We start from the raw sequence: 16,259 nt of genomic DNA, 5'->3' as shown, positions 1-16,259 counted from the left end.
GAGCCACATGAATGTTGTGTATATGACACTGTAGCCCACTGATTCTAGCCCGTGTCCTGGTCCTGAAATATTTCATCTTTCCAGCTCTGATACTTTGAGAAGTCAGGGAGCGGGAAAGAAAGTTAACGAGGGAGAAAGGTTACAATGGAGACTTGAGTCCTTGGGCCGTGGCCATTCCCAGAAGCCTTCCCTAACTTTCTGTCACCCTGAGTCTCCGAGGTCCTAATAATTTGCCAGAATAAAAGATAAATTGTGGCATATGACTTTCCAGTGTGTAAGAGGGTGCTTGGTTTAGGATTTCCTGTGCTCCTGTCATCTTAGCCCACTGCTTGTCCTGCGGTTGACAGTGCTCGGGGCCGTGTCTCATCAGCGGAGGCAGGCGGGCATAGCCCTGCCCTGGTTTCCTGGGAAGGGCGCTCCCAGACCGTCTCTTCCCCACCCCCGTGCCGCTGGGACTTCTGGTTTACACGACACTGCTCTTTCCCTTGAGGGCTTCCCTGGTGGCTAAGAGGGTAAAGCATCTACCTGTGATGCGTGAGACCCAGGTTCGATCCCTGGGTGGGGAAGATGCCCAAGACCCCCTGGAGAAGGAAATGGCAACCCACTCCAGTCCTCTTGCCTAGAGAATCCCGTGGACAGAGGAGCCTGGTGGGATACAGCCCACAGGGTCGCAAAGAGTCGGACACGAGGAGCGACTCCACTTTCTTTCTTTCCCTCTTTCCTTTAATATCTTGTCCTGGCCAGGCTTTTTCAATCCTTTGGTGCATCAAAAACCCAAGTTGTTTTTCTTTAAGTATTGTTGGGTGTGTAATACTTGAAGGAAGAGAAGTATAATTCTAGAACCTTAAAACTTACATTTTTGAGGAAAAACACTGAAAATTCTCTCTATGCCCTGTCAAACTTCAGCTAAATATCATGTAGTTTCTTAATACAAGACCAGTAATTTCCTTTCTGGATGAAAAATGTATACACTGAAATGCTTGACATTATTATGCCCATGCACATTAACTTTCTTCACATATAAAATTCCTTAATCAACTGCCCATTCCCAATGGAAAATGAAGATAAGCATTTTAGTTCTAATTTACTTTTTTATGTTTGAAGTGACAGTGCAAATCAGTGTGAATGTTTTGTTACATAACAAAATGGGTTAATGTTCATTACATCTACTACTGTGGGCAAGAACCCCTTAGAAGAAATGGAGTAGCCCTTACGGTCAACAAAACAGTCTGAAATGCGGTACTTGGGTGTAGTCTCAAAAATGACAGAATGATCTCTGTTCTATTCCAAGGCAAACCATTCATTATCACAGTAATCCAACTCTATGCCCCAGCCACTAGTACCGAACAATCTGAAGTTGAACGGTTCTATGAAGACCCACAAGACCTTCTAGAACTAACGTCCAAAAAAGATGTCCTTTTCATCACAGGGGAGTAGAATGCAGAAGTAGGAAGTCAAGAGATACCTGGAGTAACAGGCAAGTTTGGCCTCGGAGTACAAAATGAACCAGGACAAAGGCTAACAGAATTTTGCCAAGAGAACGCACTGGTCATAGCAAATACCCTCTTCCAACAACACAAGAGATGACTCTATATATGGACATCATCACATGGTCAATACTGAAATCAGTTTGATTATATCCTTTGCAGCCGAAGATGGAGAAACTGTATACAGTCAGCAAAAATGACCAGGAACTGACTGTGGCTCAGATCATGAACTCCTTATTGCCAAATTCAGACTTAAATTGAAGAAAGTAGGGAAAACCACTAGACCATTCAAGTATGACCTAAATCAAATCCCTTATGATTATACAGTGAAAGTGACAAATAGATTCAAGGGATTAGATCTGACAGAGTACCTGAAGAACTATGGATGGAGGTTCATGACATTGTACACAAGGTGATGATGAAAACCATCCCCAAGACAAAGAAATGCAAAAAGGCTAAATGGCTGTCTGAGGAGGCCTTACAAATAGCTGTGAAAAGAAGAGAAGCCAAAGGAAAAGGAGAAAAGGAAAGATATACCCATCTGAATGCAGAGTTCCAAAGAATAGCAAGGAGAGATAAGAAAGCCTTCCTAAGTGAACAATGCAAAGAAACAGGAAAACCATAGAATGGGAAAGACTAGAGATCTCGTCAAGAAAATTACAGACACCAAGAGAACATGTCATGCAAAGATGGGCTCAATAAAGGACAGAAATGGTATGGACCCAACAGAAGCAGAAGATATTAAGAAGAGTTGGAAAGAATACAACAGAAGAACTATACAAAAAAAATCTTCATGACCCAGATAATCACGATGGTGTGACCACTCACCTAGAGACAGACATCCTGGAATGTGAAATCAAGTGGGCCTTACGAAGCATTACTACGAACAAAGCTAGTGGAGGTGATGGAATTCCACTTGAGCTATTTCAAATCCTGAAAGATGATGCTGTGAAAGTGCTGCACTCAATATGCCAGCAAAATTTGGAAAACGCAGCAGTGGCCACAGGACTGGAAAAGGTCGGTTTTCATTCCAATCCCAAAGAAAGGCAATGTCAGTAAATGTTCAAACTACTGCACAATTGCAGTCATCTCACACGCTAGCAAAGCAATGCTCAAAATTCTCCAAGCCAGGCTTCAACAATACATGAGCCGTGAACTTCCAGATGTTCAAGCTGGTTTTAGAAAAGGCAGAGGAACCAGAGATCAAATTGCCAACATCTGTTGGATCAAAGAAAAAGCAAGAGAATTCCAGAAAAACATCTACTTCTGCTTCATTGACTACACTAAAGCCTTTGTGTGGATCACAGCAAACTGTGAGAAATTCTTAAAGAGATGGGAATACCAGACCACCTGACCTGCCTCCTAAGAAATCTGTATGCAGGTCAAGAAGCAACAGTTAGAACTGGACATGAAACAATGGACTGGTTCCAAATTGGGAAAGGAATATGTCAAGGCTGTATATTGTCACCTTGCTTGTTTCACTTATATGCAGAATACATTGTGTGAAATGCCAGATTGGATGAAGCACGAGCTGAAATCAAGGTTGCTGGAAGAAATACCAATAACCTCAGATATGCAGATGACACCACCCTTAGGGCAGAAAGTGAAGAGGAACTAAAGAGCCTGTTGATGAAAGTGAAAGAAGAGAGTGAAAAGCTGGCTTGAAACTCAACATTCAAAAAACCAAGATCATGGCATGCGGTCCCATCACTTCATGGCATGTAGACGGGGAAACCATAGAAACAGTGACAGACTTTAGTTTCTTGGGCTCCAAAATCACTGCAGATGGTGACTGCAAAGACACTTGCTCCTTGGAAGAAAAGCTATGACCAAACCTAGACAGCATGTTAAAAAGCAGAGACATTACTTTGCCAACAAAGGTCCGTCTAGTCAAGGCTGTGGTTTTTCCAGTGGTCATGTATGGATGTGAGTTGGACTATAAAGAAAGCTGAGCACTAAAGAATTGATGCTTTTGAACTGTGGTGTTGGAAAAGACTCTTGAGAGTCCCTTGGACTGCGAGGAGATCCAACCAATCAATCCTAAAGGAGATCAGTCCTGAATATTCATTGGAAGGACTGATGCTGAAGCTGAAGCTCCAATACTTTGGCCACCTGATGCAAAGAGCTGACTCCTTGGAAAAGACCCTGATGCTGGGAAAGATTGAACGTGGGAGGAAAAGCGGGTGACAGAGGATGAACTGATTGGATGGCATCACTGGCTTGATGGACATGAGTTTGAGCAAGCTCTGGGAGTTGGTGATGGACAGGGAGGCCTGGCGTGCTGCAGTCCATGGGGTCATAAAAGTCAGACACGACTGAGTGACTGAACAGAGTCAGTTTAAGCCTTTTTGAATTTGCTCTCATCTTCCCTGGTGGCTCGGTCAGTATAGAATCCGCCTACAATGCAGGAGACCCAGGTTTTGATCCCTGGGTTGGAAGATCCCCTGGAAAAGCAAATGGCAACCCACTCTGGTACTCTTGCCTGGAAAACCCCATGGACAGAGAAGCCTGGTGGGCTACAGTTAATGGGGTTGCAAGAGTTGGAAACTACCTAGCCACTAAACCACTGCCACGCGAGGAGCCGAGAGAAGAGCAGGGGAAGTAAAGTGCTAGTTTTAACATCCCAGTCGCAGATAAGGCATAAATTAGAGATGCTCCTGTATGACAAGTATCGTCATTGTTTTCCAGATGTGAGTTATAGAGATTAAGGATAAATATGAGGAATTTGAAATAGTATTAAATTGTTGTAGGGAAATTAAACATACAAACTAGTATTCTCGGAAAGATTAAAGAAGATTTGTTCTTGGTATATATCAAACCTTATTTTCCGATTGGTTCTTTGCATATTGTTTTTGGTGCAGGATCTTATAGGAGTTGCTGTTAAAGGGAAGTTAAAATGAGACAAAATAGCACATAAAGCAGGATTTGATTTCTCTTGTTTTTGCATAAATGAACTATATCAGGATTGAAATTCTCGAAATCATCTAAAGCATTCTTAAACTTTTGGTATCTTAACAGATTTATCTTTTTTTGGATTCATTGCAGAAGTGCATTGACTTTTGTATTTTAAGAAATCATGGGAAATGTTAATTTTCATATACAACTGCAAAACTACTATTTTGCTACAGATAAGTTTCACCTTCCATGACAAAATATTTTATCAAACCTGTCAAAACTATTAGGAAAGTTATTTTCACTTCCTGTTCTTTTCTTCACTCTCCAATACTAGTGACTTTGAAGTTACTCCTTGGGGAACTAGAGGGAAGTGAGTCAAAGGCGTGAAATGAACCAGGATCACAGCTTTGTTAATTCAAAGGGAGCTCAGAGAGTGTGAATGCTCTCAGTTTACACATGAAAAAGCTGATATTGGCGGGGGTTAGAAGTCTTGACCAAGGTTATTCCAGCTAATAGGCAACAGAAGTAGAAAAGGAAGTGGCCCTAACAGAGCGAAACCTTGAGTTCAGGCTCTCTGGCGCTTGCCCTACTATTTCTCCTGCCGTCCGAGCTTCTTGTGTGAAAAGGGCGAGAACCGCTCGCTCTGACGTAGAGAATTGCTGTCTGACTCTGCCTGAACCTTTGATGAGTTTATCTCCCCTTCCCCACTCCTTTTCAGAATAACTTGACGTTTACAGGTACCGTCAGTGGAGATGTCTGTGTGTGGAAAGACCACGTATTGTGTAGAATCGTGGCCAGAGCTCACAACGGGCCCGTGTTTGCCATGTACACCACCCTTCGAGACGGACTGATCGTCACTGGTGGCAAGGAGAGACCGTGAGTCCCCTTTCTTCTCGCAGCCTCACTGAAAACCCTTGCGTCGTCGTGATGCCTGCGCTTCGTGGTTACGTCAAGGTCACGGGGATTAGCCTCTCTGACCTTCTTCCTCAAGTGCTTCTCTATAAAAGTGCCTTCTTGATGATTCTTATTTCTGGCCTTAAATCGCTCTCAGCTTTTTTGACACTGTAGGTGAATCTAAGCTCCAGCAACTGGGGTGATCATTTTTCGGAAATATTCATGGGTAGCTATCCTGTAGGTTAAGAATTGATTTTCTTCATGTCTCTCTGCCTGTGTAAATATTTGCTGAGTAGAATTCTGCTGGTGACCTTTGGGGGACCCTTGCCGTGGGATTTGGGATGCAGCTTGACCGTCTGCTTTCTGTTTTGTTCAGACTGGACACTGAGGGATAAGATGCTCACTGCTGGACTAGAAAGGGTGAGGGGTTGCCAGAAATAGGCTTTGCTTTGTTTGCTGGTGCCGGAGGCAAACTTTGTTAGATAAAGTTAGGACAGGACCTCAACATGTAAGTCTGAAGAGAGGCCTTTTTCTGAGTGAGTTTTAAACCTCCCAGTGGAAACCAGATACTTACCATTGATTTTCTGCTAACACATTCATATCCTTGTTAAAGTGGAATGTATATGTGAGCAGGAAGCAAGTGCATTCCTATACGCATTGAAAGAACCCATAGACACGCAGCCGCGTCTGCCTGTCACATAAAGACTGTGTAACAATGCCGCAGGAACATGGCTTTGTCCCAAGACAGTTCGTCTAGCAGAAAATAAAGGAATATATTTTCCACATCTTCCAAAAGAAAAACCGTAAATAGGCTATATTTTATCTTTTGCACATATTACTGTGACACTTGTGTTTCCACACCTTAACTAATCTTGCACATTCCTACTCACTAGTAACCTATTAAACTGTAGTATATTTAATAATAATAGTTGGAAAGAAATGTGCCCTTTTGGCCCTGAAAATATGTTCTGTAGCTTAGCGTTGCTAATCCTGTTACCTAACCTTACATTTCCATTTTCCTCTTACCCTTGAGTCATTTTGGGGACTTCCCTGGAGATACAGTGGTTAGGACTTGATGCTTCCACTTCCGTGGCCTGGGTTCAATCCCTAGTGGGGGAACTAAGATCCCGCAAGCCACGTGGCATGGCCAGAAAATCATTTTGCACGTTTCCTCGTTAAAAGTATTAGGAGAGTAAAAGGAATATATGGTGAGGACAGCCTAAGTGAACTTATGCTTACATCAGAAAAATTAATTTCCATAAAATTTGCTTGAACTGAATGCTTGAGACCCAGTGTGTTTTAGAATTGGCATAGAAACTTTGGAGTGGTGTAAAGACTGGAGCGTCTTTTGGTGTTCTGCTTGTAGCTAATCTTTGTCTGTAATAAAGAGCACCTGTAACGCCAGCAGTAAGTGCGGCTCTGGTCTGCGCGGCTCTCTTCTCAGGTCGAAGGAGGGAGGCGCCGTCAAGCTGTGGGACCAGGAGCTGAGGCGCTGCCGCGCCTTCCGGCTGGAGACGGGCCAGGCCAGCGACTGCGTGCGCTCCGTGTGCAGAGGCAAGGTGCGCGGGGGGCGGGCGGCAAGGAGAGGAGGCCCCCCCGCCCCTGCCTCTGCTCTGCTCTCTGCAGACGGCAAGAAGCCGGTCCCCCACGCTCTGTGTGTGCATGGCTCCTGGTTTTCCTGAATCCAGTCTGGGAGACAGTTGGGTTTCTTTGCCAATTGACTTGTTTTCATTAAGGCAGCTGTCTCCATTTGATGAAAAAACACACATTGCTCTAAAAAACTTTGACCACGCATGCGCTCACAATCAGTGTATTTATGAAATGCATACATGCATTATCCTTAATCTGTCCATTAAATATTAGGTATGCTTACTTTTATTTATAGTTACTTTTAACTAAAATTCAGTACTTTCTTCCCATATCCCAATGCACTTACTCCTCTTTGGAGATCTTCAGACTAAGATATCACAGTCAGCATCAGAACTTGGACGACTGGAGAAGTGAGGCGTGTGGTGGTCAGCGTGGCCGAGTGCCCGGCCGAGTGCCCCTGGGGCGCGCCTGTGGCCATAGAAAGCTTTGCATGAGCTAATACCTGGCTTCCTACTCGATTAGTCCAGGCAGAAAGTTCTCTGGGAGTAGGTGGTTTTGGTTTTGGACTCAGATCCAGTGCGTGAATGCTGAGTTCAGGAGTGCTTCCCACACAGCACCAAGGAATTCTCCAGCGTGTCCATAAATTCAACTATATCCTGAAAGTATCTACCAGAGAAAGTGTCAGGTTCCACGGGAGGATGGAGGCTCAGTCCTGCCAGACTGGCCCACCCCACGCCCCTTTAGATGCCAGGAGGTTATTGCCTGTACCTCTGGTCAGCCGTCATTCGGAGGCTCCCGCAGCTCTTCCTGGACTTGAGACACCAGCCGGTCACCGGCGCCCTGACCCACGGGCTCTAAATGAGAGAGGGTTGTTCAGCCCCTCCTCGGGTTCAGTTAAGTTGCCCGAGGGGCTCCCTGACCTCAGAGAGACGTGTTCCTTACCGTATCACCATTTACTGGGAAGGGTGTGGCTCAGACACGGCAGCCATAGAGCTGCTCGGGCCGATGCACGTGGAGCGGTGTGGGGCCTCAGGCCACTCAGCCTGCATCTGCCCCTGTTCACCTGCCCCAAAGCTCTCCAGACCCTGGCCTCTGTCGAGGCTTCTTATGCAGTCTTGAATGATTAACTCTTTCGCTATTGGTCAACGTCTAGCCCCTCTCCCATCCCCTAGGTGCGGGAAAGAGAGAGTGAAACTGCCAGGCTACCTCCTAACCACATGGTTGGGTCTGCTGGCAACTGCCCCCCTTACGTGAGGTCCAGATGTCGCCTCATTAACACAAAAGATACCCATCTTGTTCATCACCCAGGGAATCCAAGGGTTTTAGAAGCCTCCCCAGTGGCTCAGCTGATAAAGAATCCACCTGCAGTGCAGGAGACCTGGGTTCGATCCCTGGGTCAGGAAGATCCCCTGGAGGCGGGCATGGCAACCTCCTCCAGTCTTCTGGCCTGGAGAATCCCGCGGACGGAGGAGCTGGCTGGGCTACAGTCCATGGGGTCACAGAATCAGACATGACTGAACGACTGTCACTTTCAGGAGCTTTATGCCAGTAACTGGGAACAAGGCCAGACATGCCGAGTGTCCGCACGTTAAGGTGTTTTGATTTTAAGATAGTGCAAAAGTGATCATTCAGTGGAAAGCGTACTGGAATGTTTAACTTTGCTCTTCCCCAGCCAGCAGTCTCTGGTCCAGCCCTGTCGTGATGCAGGGCGGCACAGCTCGCCACAGCTCCCAGTCAGCCACGCAGCCACGGGCCTTGTCAGGTCACCTGCAGCCACTGTCTGTACCGAGACAGTCACGCTGTCCTTCGCTTTCAGGACAGAACTCAGTGAACGACCCGAGGCGTCCAGCATGAGGCACAGAACAGGCTTAGCTGAGTGTGCTGCGCGTGCGTGAGGTAGGCCAGGCTCTCGCGTCTGGTAGGTCAGGTGTGTTAAGTGCACTTCTGACATTTTCACCTTATGATGGGCTCATCAGAGGCAGCCCCGCTGCGGGTCGAGGAAGGTGTGTATATCTCCACTGCAAGTTGCAGCATCACACAGTCACTGGGTCATTCTTAGGTCACTAAGAGGAGCAGCTGTGTTGGTCCAGTAACTGTTTTGGCCCCACTTGTATTTCAGGGCAAGATACTGGTAGGGACAAGGAACGCTGAGATCATTGAAGTCGGAGAGAAGAATGCAGCGTGCAACGTCCTGGTGAACGGCCACGTGGACGGCCCCGTGTGGGGACTCGCGACCCACCCGTCCAGGGACTTCTTCCTGTCCGCCGCGGAGGACGGGACAGTGAGGCTCTGGGACATTGCTGACAGAGTGCGTGCAGCTTTTACAAGATGTTACGGTTTCTAAGAAGCAGGGCCCTAAATTGCACTTAACATCTCAGAACTGTGTGGAGGATTTGGGGGAGACTGTTTATACTTTGTAAGCTCTCCGCTTAATGGCCTTCTCTCTGACCCCCTGGTTCTGATGCAGAAGATGCTAAACAAAGTGAACCTGGGCCACGCCGCTCGCACCGTATGCTACAGCCCGGAAGGGGACATGGTGGCCATTGGGATGAAAAACGGAGAGTTTATCATTTTACTCGTGAGCTCCCTGAAGATATGGGGAAAGAAGAGAGACAGGCGGTGTGCGATCCACGACATCAGGTCAGTTGGCCAGCGGGACGGGGCACCTGGGGTGTTCGCTGAGTGACCCAGCTTGCATTTGGAGAAAGTCCCTAGTGCCTGCAGCATTTCACCCCCCCGTAAACTGCGCCGAGACGTGGCCGCTCGGGTGTGCACGGACTCCTCCCTGATGATGAGTCTGCTGGGCACCGAGCTCAGCGCCTGCGACGCCGAGTCCTCGGGGACGCCTGGTGGACGTGTGCGGCAAGCGCATCTCGCCAAGAGTTCTCTTTCACCTGCCCTTCGACAGCCGGGAGAGTTAGGAGATTCCCTGGCAGCCCAGTGGTCAAGACGGGACTTTTGCCTCCACGGCCTGGGCTCAGTCCCTGGTCAGGGAACTAAGGTGCCCCAAGCAGCGCGGCACGGGAAAAAACCGGGAAAATCAAAATTATAACCCCTGACATGTCTTACAAAGCCTAGAAAATTAAAACTTTCAACCCCAAACACCTGTTATTTCTCTTAATCTCTACTGAATAGATAGTTCGTTCCTTTAATCCATTGTCACTGAACATCTGTGCTCCAGAATGTGAGTTAAACTTTTCCTGGAGCCTTTTTCAGCGCTTACGCTTATGCTAAGAGCGGCTACCATGTACTGAACCCGGGACTTCCCAGGTGGCGCTGGTGGCAGGGACCCTGCCTGCCAGTGCGGAAATGTAGGAGACTGGGCTGGATGCCTGGGTCGGGAAGACCCCCTGGAGGGGGGCCCAGCCACCCGCTCGTGCTCCTGGTGGAGAGCCCCGTGGACAGAGCGGCCTGGCGGGCTTCAGCCCACGGGCTCGCAGTCGGTCACGACTGAAGTGGCTGAGCACACGTGCACGCACTGCTTACTGAGCACTTGTGTGATCAGCATGGATTCCTGAATCCCGCTCTGTCAGAACTTGCCCTCTTTACCAGTAAGACCGTGTTTACATTTGATAACCTTTCTCAGGATGTCAGTGTATAAAACAGTAATTACGGCTTCCCTGAACCCTCTGCTGTCCCGAAGGTGTCAGCAAGACCATGGGGCATTTCAGAACACTCAACTATGCGGCTTCACATGATCACTAGGCAAATGCTACTTTGTATGTGACAGATAGTATTTTATTTAAAAATAACTTCTTCCAAGCTCCAGGTCCTATCCCTTCGTGTAATATGGTCTGTGTCCCTTGCTGTTAAGAGAGGACCTTTGCAGATCCTATCTTACTGAATTATGTTACCTAGTAATACATGTAAACTATTAGTGGCTTTTTAAAAGCTGAGATATTTTTTAAGAAATCAGATGAAAATTCAGGAACCACTTAACACTGACGTAAAATATAAACTTTCCTGTTTCATGTAAAACAAACATGGTTATCAGTTTACAGAATCTGTTTTGCCTAGCAGGTAAATGTTTGAGGCCAGATCACACACACTCATCTCGAACACTCACTAAGGACTAAAAAGGGAGAGTCACTGGTCTAAGGTTTTTGGTTTTAGTTGATGGGGCCACGAGGGGCCTCAGTTGTTGCACATGGGATTCCAGCTCCCAGACCAGGGATGAGCTGCGTCCCCTGCAGCGGGAGGCGGTCCCTTAAGTGTTTACACGGCTGTATTTCTGTGGTCTAATGCATCTTTGCACGTAATCTCTTGTGTGTTCAGATTTAGCCCAGATTCCCGGTTTCTGGCAGTGGGTTCCAGTGAGAATTCAGTGGACTTTTATGACCTAACACTGGGCCCCACCCTTAACAGAATCAGCTACTGCAAAGATATTCCAAGCTTCGTCATTCAGATGGACTTCTCTGCGGACGGCAGGCATCTCCAGGTACAGCACCCACACTGGACTCTGACGGTTGGGCGTTTACGTGGTTAGTGCTTTTGAAACTCCCGTTCCCAGCTCAGCTCTTGCCTTTCATTCACCACCGCCGTTCACCGTTTCTGCATAATTCCTTCCTAATCTGTTCTTGTGAGTCCTTTTTTTTGATCACCGATTTTTATAGTCATCTTTTAGTCTTAATAATTTTAGAAGTGTAAATCAAGTAGCATTTTGCCAGTATACTATAAACTATTTCTGGATTTTTACTTCTCACATGATGGGATTCTTGTTCCATTTTAATATCATGAAAGGTCTCCACTGGTTGCTATAAACGGCATGTCTATGAAGTGCCTTCAGGAAAACATCTTATGGATCAGGCTGCCATTGACAGAATTACTTGGGCTACATGGACTAGGTAAATATTTCGTTTATTCAGAAGGGAAGAACTACCTAACTGAAAGTCAGGAAAACTAGAAACTCGTATTTCTGAACAGCTAGAGCCGTTCCCCTAGGGAAAGTGATTGGGTTTTAAGTTTTTGTTACCATCTTGAATTCTTCCTGAGAAAATGATATACTCAGGGTGGGAACCCCTCTTGATCAAATATATTTCTATATCAATTATTTTAATTAAAGGAAATCAAAGTTGTGACTTTAAAGAAACCATATTTCCTTAAGTAGGTTTAATAACAAACAAAAACATGCATTGAGTACTGTTAGGCAATAGTATCATTTCTCTTTCTATAGGAATGTTATTGATAGCAGCTGTTAGAAATGAAACCTTATGAATGGGTTCCCAGTTGCTGGCTGTGCAATAGTTAACCATGAGTAATCATCAATGAAAATGAAAGATGCCATCAAATTCCTATAGCATAAACAATTTTTAAAATAGTTCTGTCAGCTATTGTAAAGTATTAATTGAATTTTTGAAAGATTGTTTAGTCTATAAACCCTTAAAATTGTAAAATTTCAATAAGAAATGGTGTATGTGCAGAGATTCACATCCCCGAGAAATTCAGGTTTCCAGGTAACACGCTACCGTAATTTATTCTTATGTCTAAATAACTTAATTAGGTATAGAGGCTAATTACCATGAAACCTTTTCAGTATGTAAACCCGTGTTTGCTGTGGTGGGTTTTTTATTCCTTCTCTGTAGTGTTCTAGGAGACGAAGTTATGGGGATCTGGTCCAGACACGCTGAGAAAGCAGACGTCAACTGTGCCTGCGTCTCTCACTCAGGAATCAGCCTGGTAACGGGAGATGACTTTGGCATGGTTAAGTTATTTGACTTCCCATGTCCTGAAAAATTTGTAAGTTTATCTTGGGTTTAGTATTTTACGTAACTTTACCCCCAATTTACTTTTAATCATTATTAGTACATTTTCCCACATAATATGTGCTAAAATGTTATCTCATGGTTTGAAAATATTTTGAAATTTGTGATTCTAAACTTTCTTCCGAACTTCCTAAATCCATTACTCTGAAATAAAAGCAGTTAGATGATCTCCCCTTGCCCTCAAAAGTCATGCCGTCGTCTCAAACTGTCCTAACAAAGCTGCACTCAGCCTTTTACCAGACCTTTAATCCATCTGTTAACAGACTGCAAATGCTTTTCAGCGCAAACCCATCACTCTGAAAAAGCAGTAAAAGCAGTTAATCAATAGCTGTGGTCCAAACTGCTTCCTCCCTCCAGTCTTTGTGATGGAGCTAGTGGTTCCTGATAGAAACCTGTGACTTCTGTGTTCATTACACATGCTGAGCCTTGTTCTTCATTGTTTTTTAGGCAAAACACAAAAGGTTCTTGGGTCATTCACCCCACGTGACAAACATTCGATTTACCAGCGGCGATCGACATGTGATCAGTGCTGGCGGTGATGACTGCAGGTTGGTGACTTTCTCAGCCCAAGATATGCCAGCATACTCGTTAAGATTTAATATCACTTCTTCTGACAGGTTCATTGTGTGGACTCAGCTAGTCAACATCATAATAACGTAGCAAAACCAGATGGCTCCTTGGAGTTGTATACCGTGTACATAGAGAATAAAAGGACTTAAAAAGGAAAATTTTTTATACATATATGTATGATTTGAAAGCTTAATTGAAAAACAAACTGTTCTGAGAGTTTAGAAATATCATGAACTCACTGCTGTTTTCTGATTGCAGTTTATTTGTCTGGAAATGTGTACATATGCCTCACTGAAAGATAAGGATGCTGAGAAGACTCTGTAAATTAACAGCCTTGAGAAAAGCAGCGGAAAAAATCATCAGAACCACGCCCTGCACGGTCAAGTGGTGCTAACTTAAGATTGAAACGGGGATAAATGCCCAAACTTGTCAAAATGAAGATTGATCGGTTCAAAATATTTGTAATATGCACTAGGTAACTGCCCATAATCCACCCACTGCCAGGTAATCCCATGTCAAGAAAGGATTAAATGAACTGATGGTGACAGCTAGCCCCCATTCTGGCGAGTGTGCAGATCTGGCAGACCTGCTGGGGAGGTTTGGGAGACAGAGCTCCTCAAAAAAGTGAACCAAAACCTCAAACACCCAACTTGGATAATTTTCATCCTCTTTTTTAGCAAAACTTTTTGTTTTTTGAATTTTTATTTTCAAGATTAAACTGTTCAGTATTTTATCCTTGTGTTTACATAAGGAAATATACCATCACCCTAAAGGATCACAGTTTTTAAAAGGCAGACATTATTTTCCCTAAGAAAACACACATGAGGTCCACTGGAGAATATAATGCTTCCTAAGCATTAATAAAGTCCCGCTTATAAAGCACATTTTCCTCCTGAAAGTTTTAAATTCAAGAACAAATCCATAGTCAGTAGTATATGATCACTGCATTTTCACTTTTGAGCTGTCACTCTTATGTTCAGAATTCATCTCTGTAACTGAAACAGTAAAACATGATTATAGCCTCATTAATGGAAAAGTATGATAAACAATCAATGCCAGTGATGTACAGTTTAAGGTTTTAGACAGTAGTACTATTTAACTGGGAGAGAATGTTGAGTATTCAAAGATGCAGTCTAATAGAAACATTTATTTAACATGTAAACTAAAGCATTGAATTCACATTTACAAAGTTACACAATTTAGTAACTCTTGAAATAAAATTTTTATAGCCTTTTTTTCTATGGAAAAATTTGTTTAATGTATGCTACCCTATAGGCTGACTTCCGTAAGGAGTGAATATCGGTCCACTCATAAAACTTGTCTGTAACAATTCTTTCTTGGTGGACTGGGGCTGAACTCTTAGATCTTTACTCCTGTTCACTTTAAATGCTGCCAAAGATCAGTACTTGCCATTCAGGAACTTCCTATTTAGCTTATCTGTAGTTTCCTGAAGACTGGAAATTACGCAGACTGCTACTTAAAAATATATTTTTCTAAGTATGAAGAAGTTTAAGATGCTGTATTGGTCCTATGAATTTTTGTTTCCATGTGTTAATTATCTTTGTAGTGTAATGGAGCCTTTCAGGTTTCCGGTCGTCTGTTTTCTGTGTGCAACCCCCTGTTAACATTAAACCAGAAAAGCCGAGTCACATCGTGGAAGCGCAGCCAGTGACTGAGCCTGGTCGGTTAGAGCTCTGAACAGCTGCGTCTGAAGGGCTGAAAGCGTGAGACATTATCATTTTCTTGTCAATGGATTCTCCTAAATTAAGCCCAATTTGATGAAACACTAATATTTAAAGCTTCTATTCATGTATACTATAAAGGAGCAGTCAATAAGTTAAAGCTAAAAATTCCCCTGAACCACACTCCCCCTCTATTTGAGGCAGTTGCAGTTTCAAATTTTCCTCGAGTCAAGTTTACCTGCTTCTGCCTAAAGAGAAATTCCAGTTCCATTACAGTGCGGGTAGAAACTCTTCGGCCGTAATCACGGAACCACATAGGGTGAACCTGCTCCCCCGCGGTGTCCTCCTCCCCGCCGTCCGCGTCCCAGCGTGCTCACCCCACAGCCGCCGCCCTCACACCAGCCACTGACTGAGGCAAGGGGAACAGCCGTGGCAGGCCACGTGGACCACACGGCCTGCTTCTTAGCCTAGAGGGTTGCCTCCACGTGCAGTACCTGACTGGGCTCCCCAATCTGTAACCTGCGCCCCCGGGCACCGCTGGCCTCCTCGCTGTGCAGACGCAGGCCCAGATGCCCACACCCCCGGCGCCGCTCACGGCCACCTGTTCCCTTCCTTTTCTGTGAACTTCTTTGATGGTGGCTCATTTTGGACCAAGTTATAGTGAACCTTTGCCTGCCCATAAACCATAGCCACTGAAAGATGAAACTCTTAATGTGTCTCCAGGCTGTGTCTATTAAATAGAAAAAAATTTGATTTCAGCATATTTCCTCATAAAATAGAAAAAAATTTGATTTCAGCATATTTCCTCATAAAATGGTAGAACTAAATCACTTGAGCCCTTATTTCCCACTTTTTACAGTGAAATTATGAGAATACAAATATACTCCATTTATGAGCATTGATACTTAAAGTCTGTTTAAAATTTCTGTAAGGACAATTTAAAACAAATTTCTTCTGCAGAAATAAAGCATCTCAAGTCAGTCAACACTTGAGTGAACAAGTACCTTAGGTTCAGTGGAGTAGAACTTTTTAGCATGACGTGGAATTGCCGTCTCACCCAGGCTAACTACACGATGGCGTTATGTATGCCCTTGTGTACCCTGTCTTGCTTGTTCAAATGTTTCAGTCTTATAAGAACAGCAAAGTGCAACTTAAAGGATGGTTTAATAACTGGTTAATTCTTTCTTCTTCCAGCAGCAAAGAGATGGCCACAAGGCTGCAGTCTTTAGCATCTGAAACGTGGACTTTCACACACATGTAGTTTTATTATCCCTTCGATATATGACTAACACGCATGTCAAACAACTTACTTTTTTTAATATATAGTTTAATTTGGTCCTTAGAATATTTTGATCTTTACTATCCTTTTTGCATTAACT

The 16,259-nt window shown here is 44.5% G+C and overlaps 1 protein-coding gene across 5 annotated transcripts in view; it reads left to right on the top strand.

Moving 5' to 3' along the window:
• The window catches only part of EML5 (EMAP like 5), a 154,527-nt gene extending 140,516 nt beyond the window's left edge, over nucleotides 1–14,011 (top strand). For 3 of the 5 annotated variants that reach the window (XM_065941690.1, XM_065941688.1, XM_065941687.1), the window contains 9 exons: nucleotides 5,101–5,258; nucleotides 6,721–6,835; nucleotides 8,986–9,174; nucleotides 9,334–9,506; nucleotides 11,142–11,304; nucleotides 11,607–11,710; nucleotides 12,449–12,602; nucleotides 13,076–13,176; nucleotides 13,457–14,011. In XM_065941690.1, the coding sequence (XP_065797762.1) occupies nucleotides 5,101–5,258; nucleotides 6,721–6,835; nucleotides 8,986–9,174; nucleotides 9,334–9,506; nucleotides 11,142–11,304; nucleotides 11,607–11,710; nucleotides 12,449–12,602; nucleotides 13,076–13,176; nucleotides 13,457–13,493 (1,194 nt within the window). In that variant the 3' untranslated portion in view covers nucleotides 13,494–14,011. Of the gene's footprint in view, nucleotides 1–5,100; nucleotides 5,259–6,720; nucleotides 6,836–8,985; nucleotides 9,175–9,333; nucleotides 9,507–11,141; nucleotides 11,305–11,606; nucleotides 11,711–12,448; nucleotides 12,603–13,075; nucleotides 13,177–13,456 lie in introns of those variants that run through there. The other 2 variants (XM_065941689.1, XM_065941691.1) reach the window with 2 other exon arrangements.
• Nucleotides 14,012–16,259: the final 2,248 nt, after the last annotated feature.

This window comes from Muntiacus reevesi, chromosome 7 (assembly GCF_963930625.1).
Source record: "Muntiacus reevesi chromosome 7, mMunRee1.1, whole genome shotgun sequence".
In the NCBI taxonomy this organism is placed as follows: Eukaryota; Metazoa; Chordata; class Mammalia; order Artiodactyla; family Cervidae; genus Muntiacus; species Muntiacus reevesi.
Note: the sequence above shows the minus strand (reverse complement) of the source record. Positions and strands in the feature narration are given on the sequence as shown.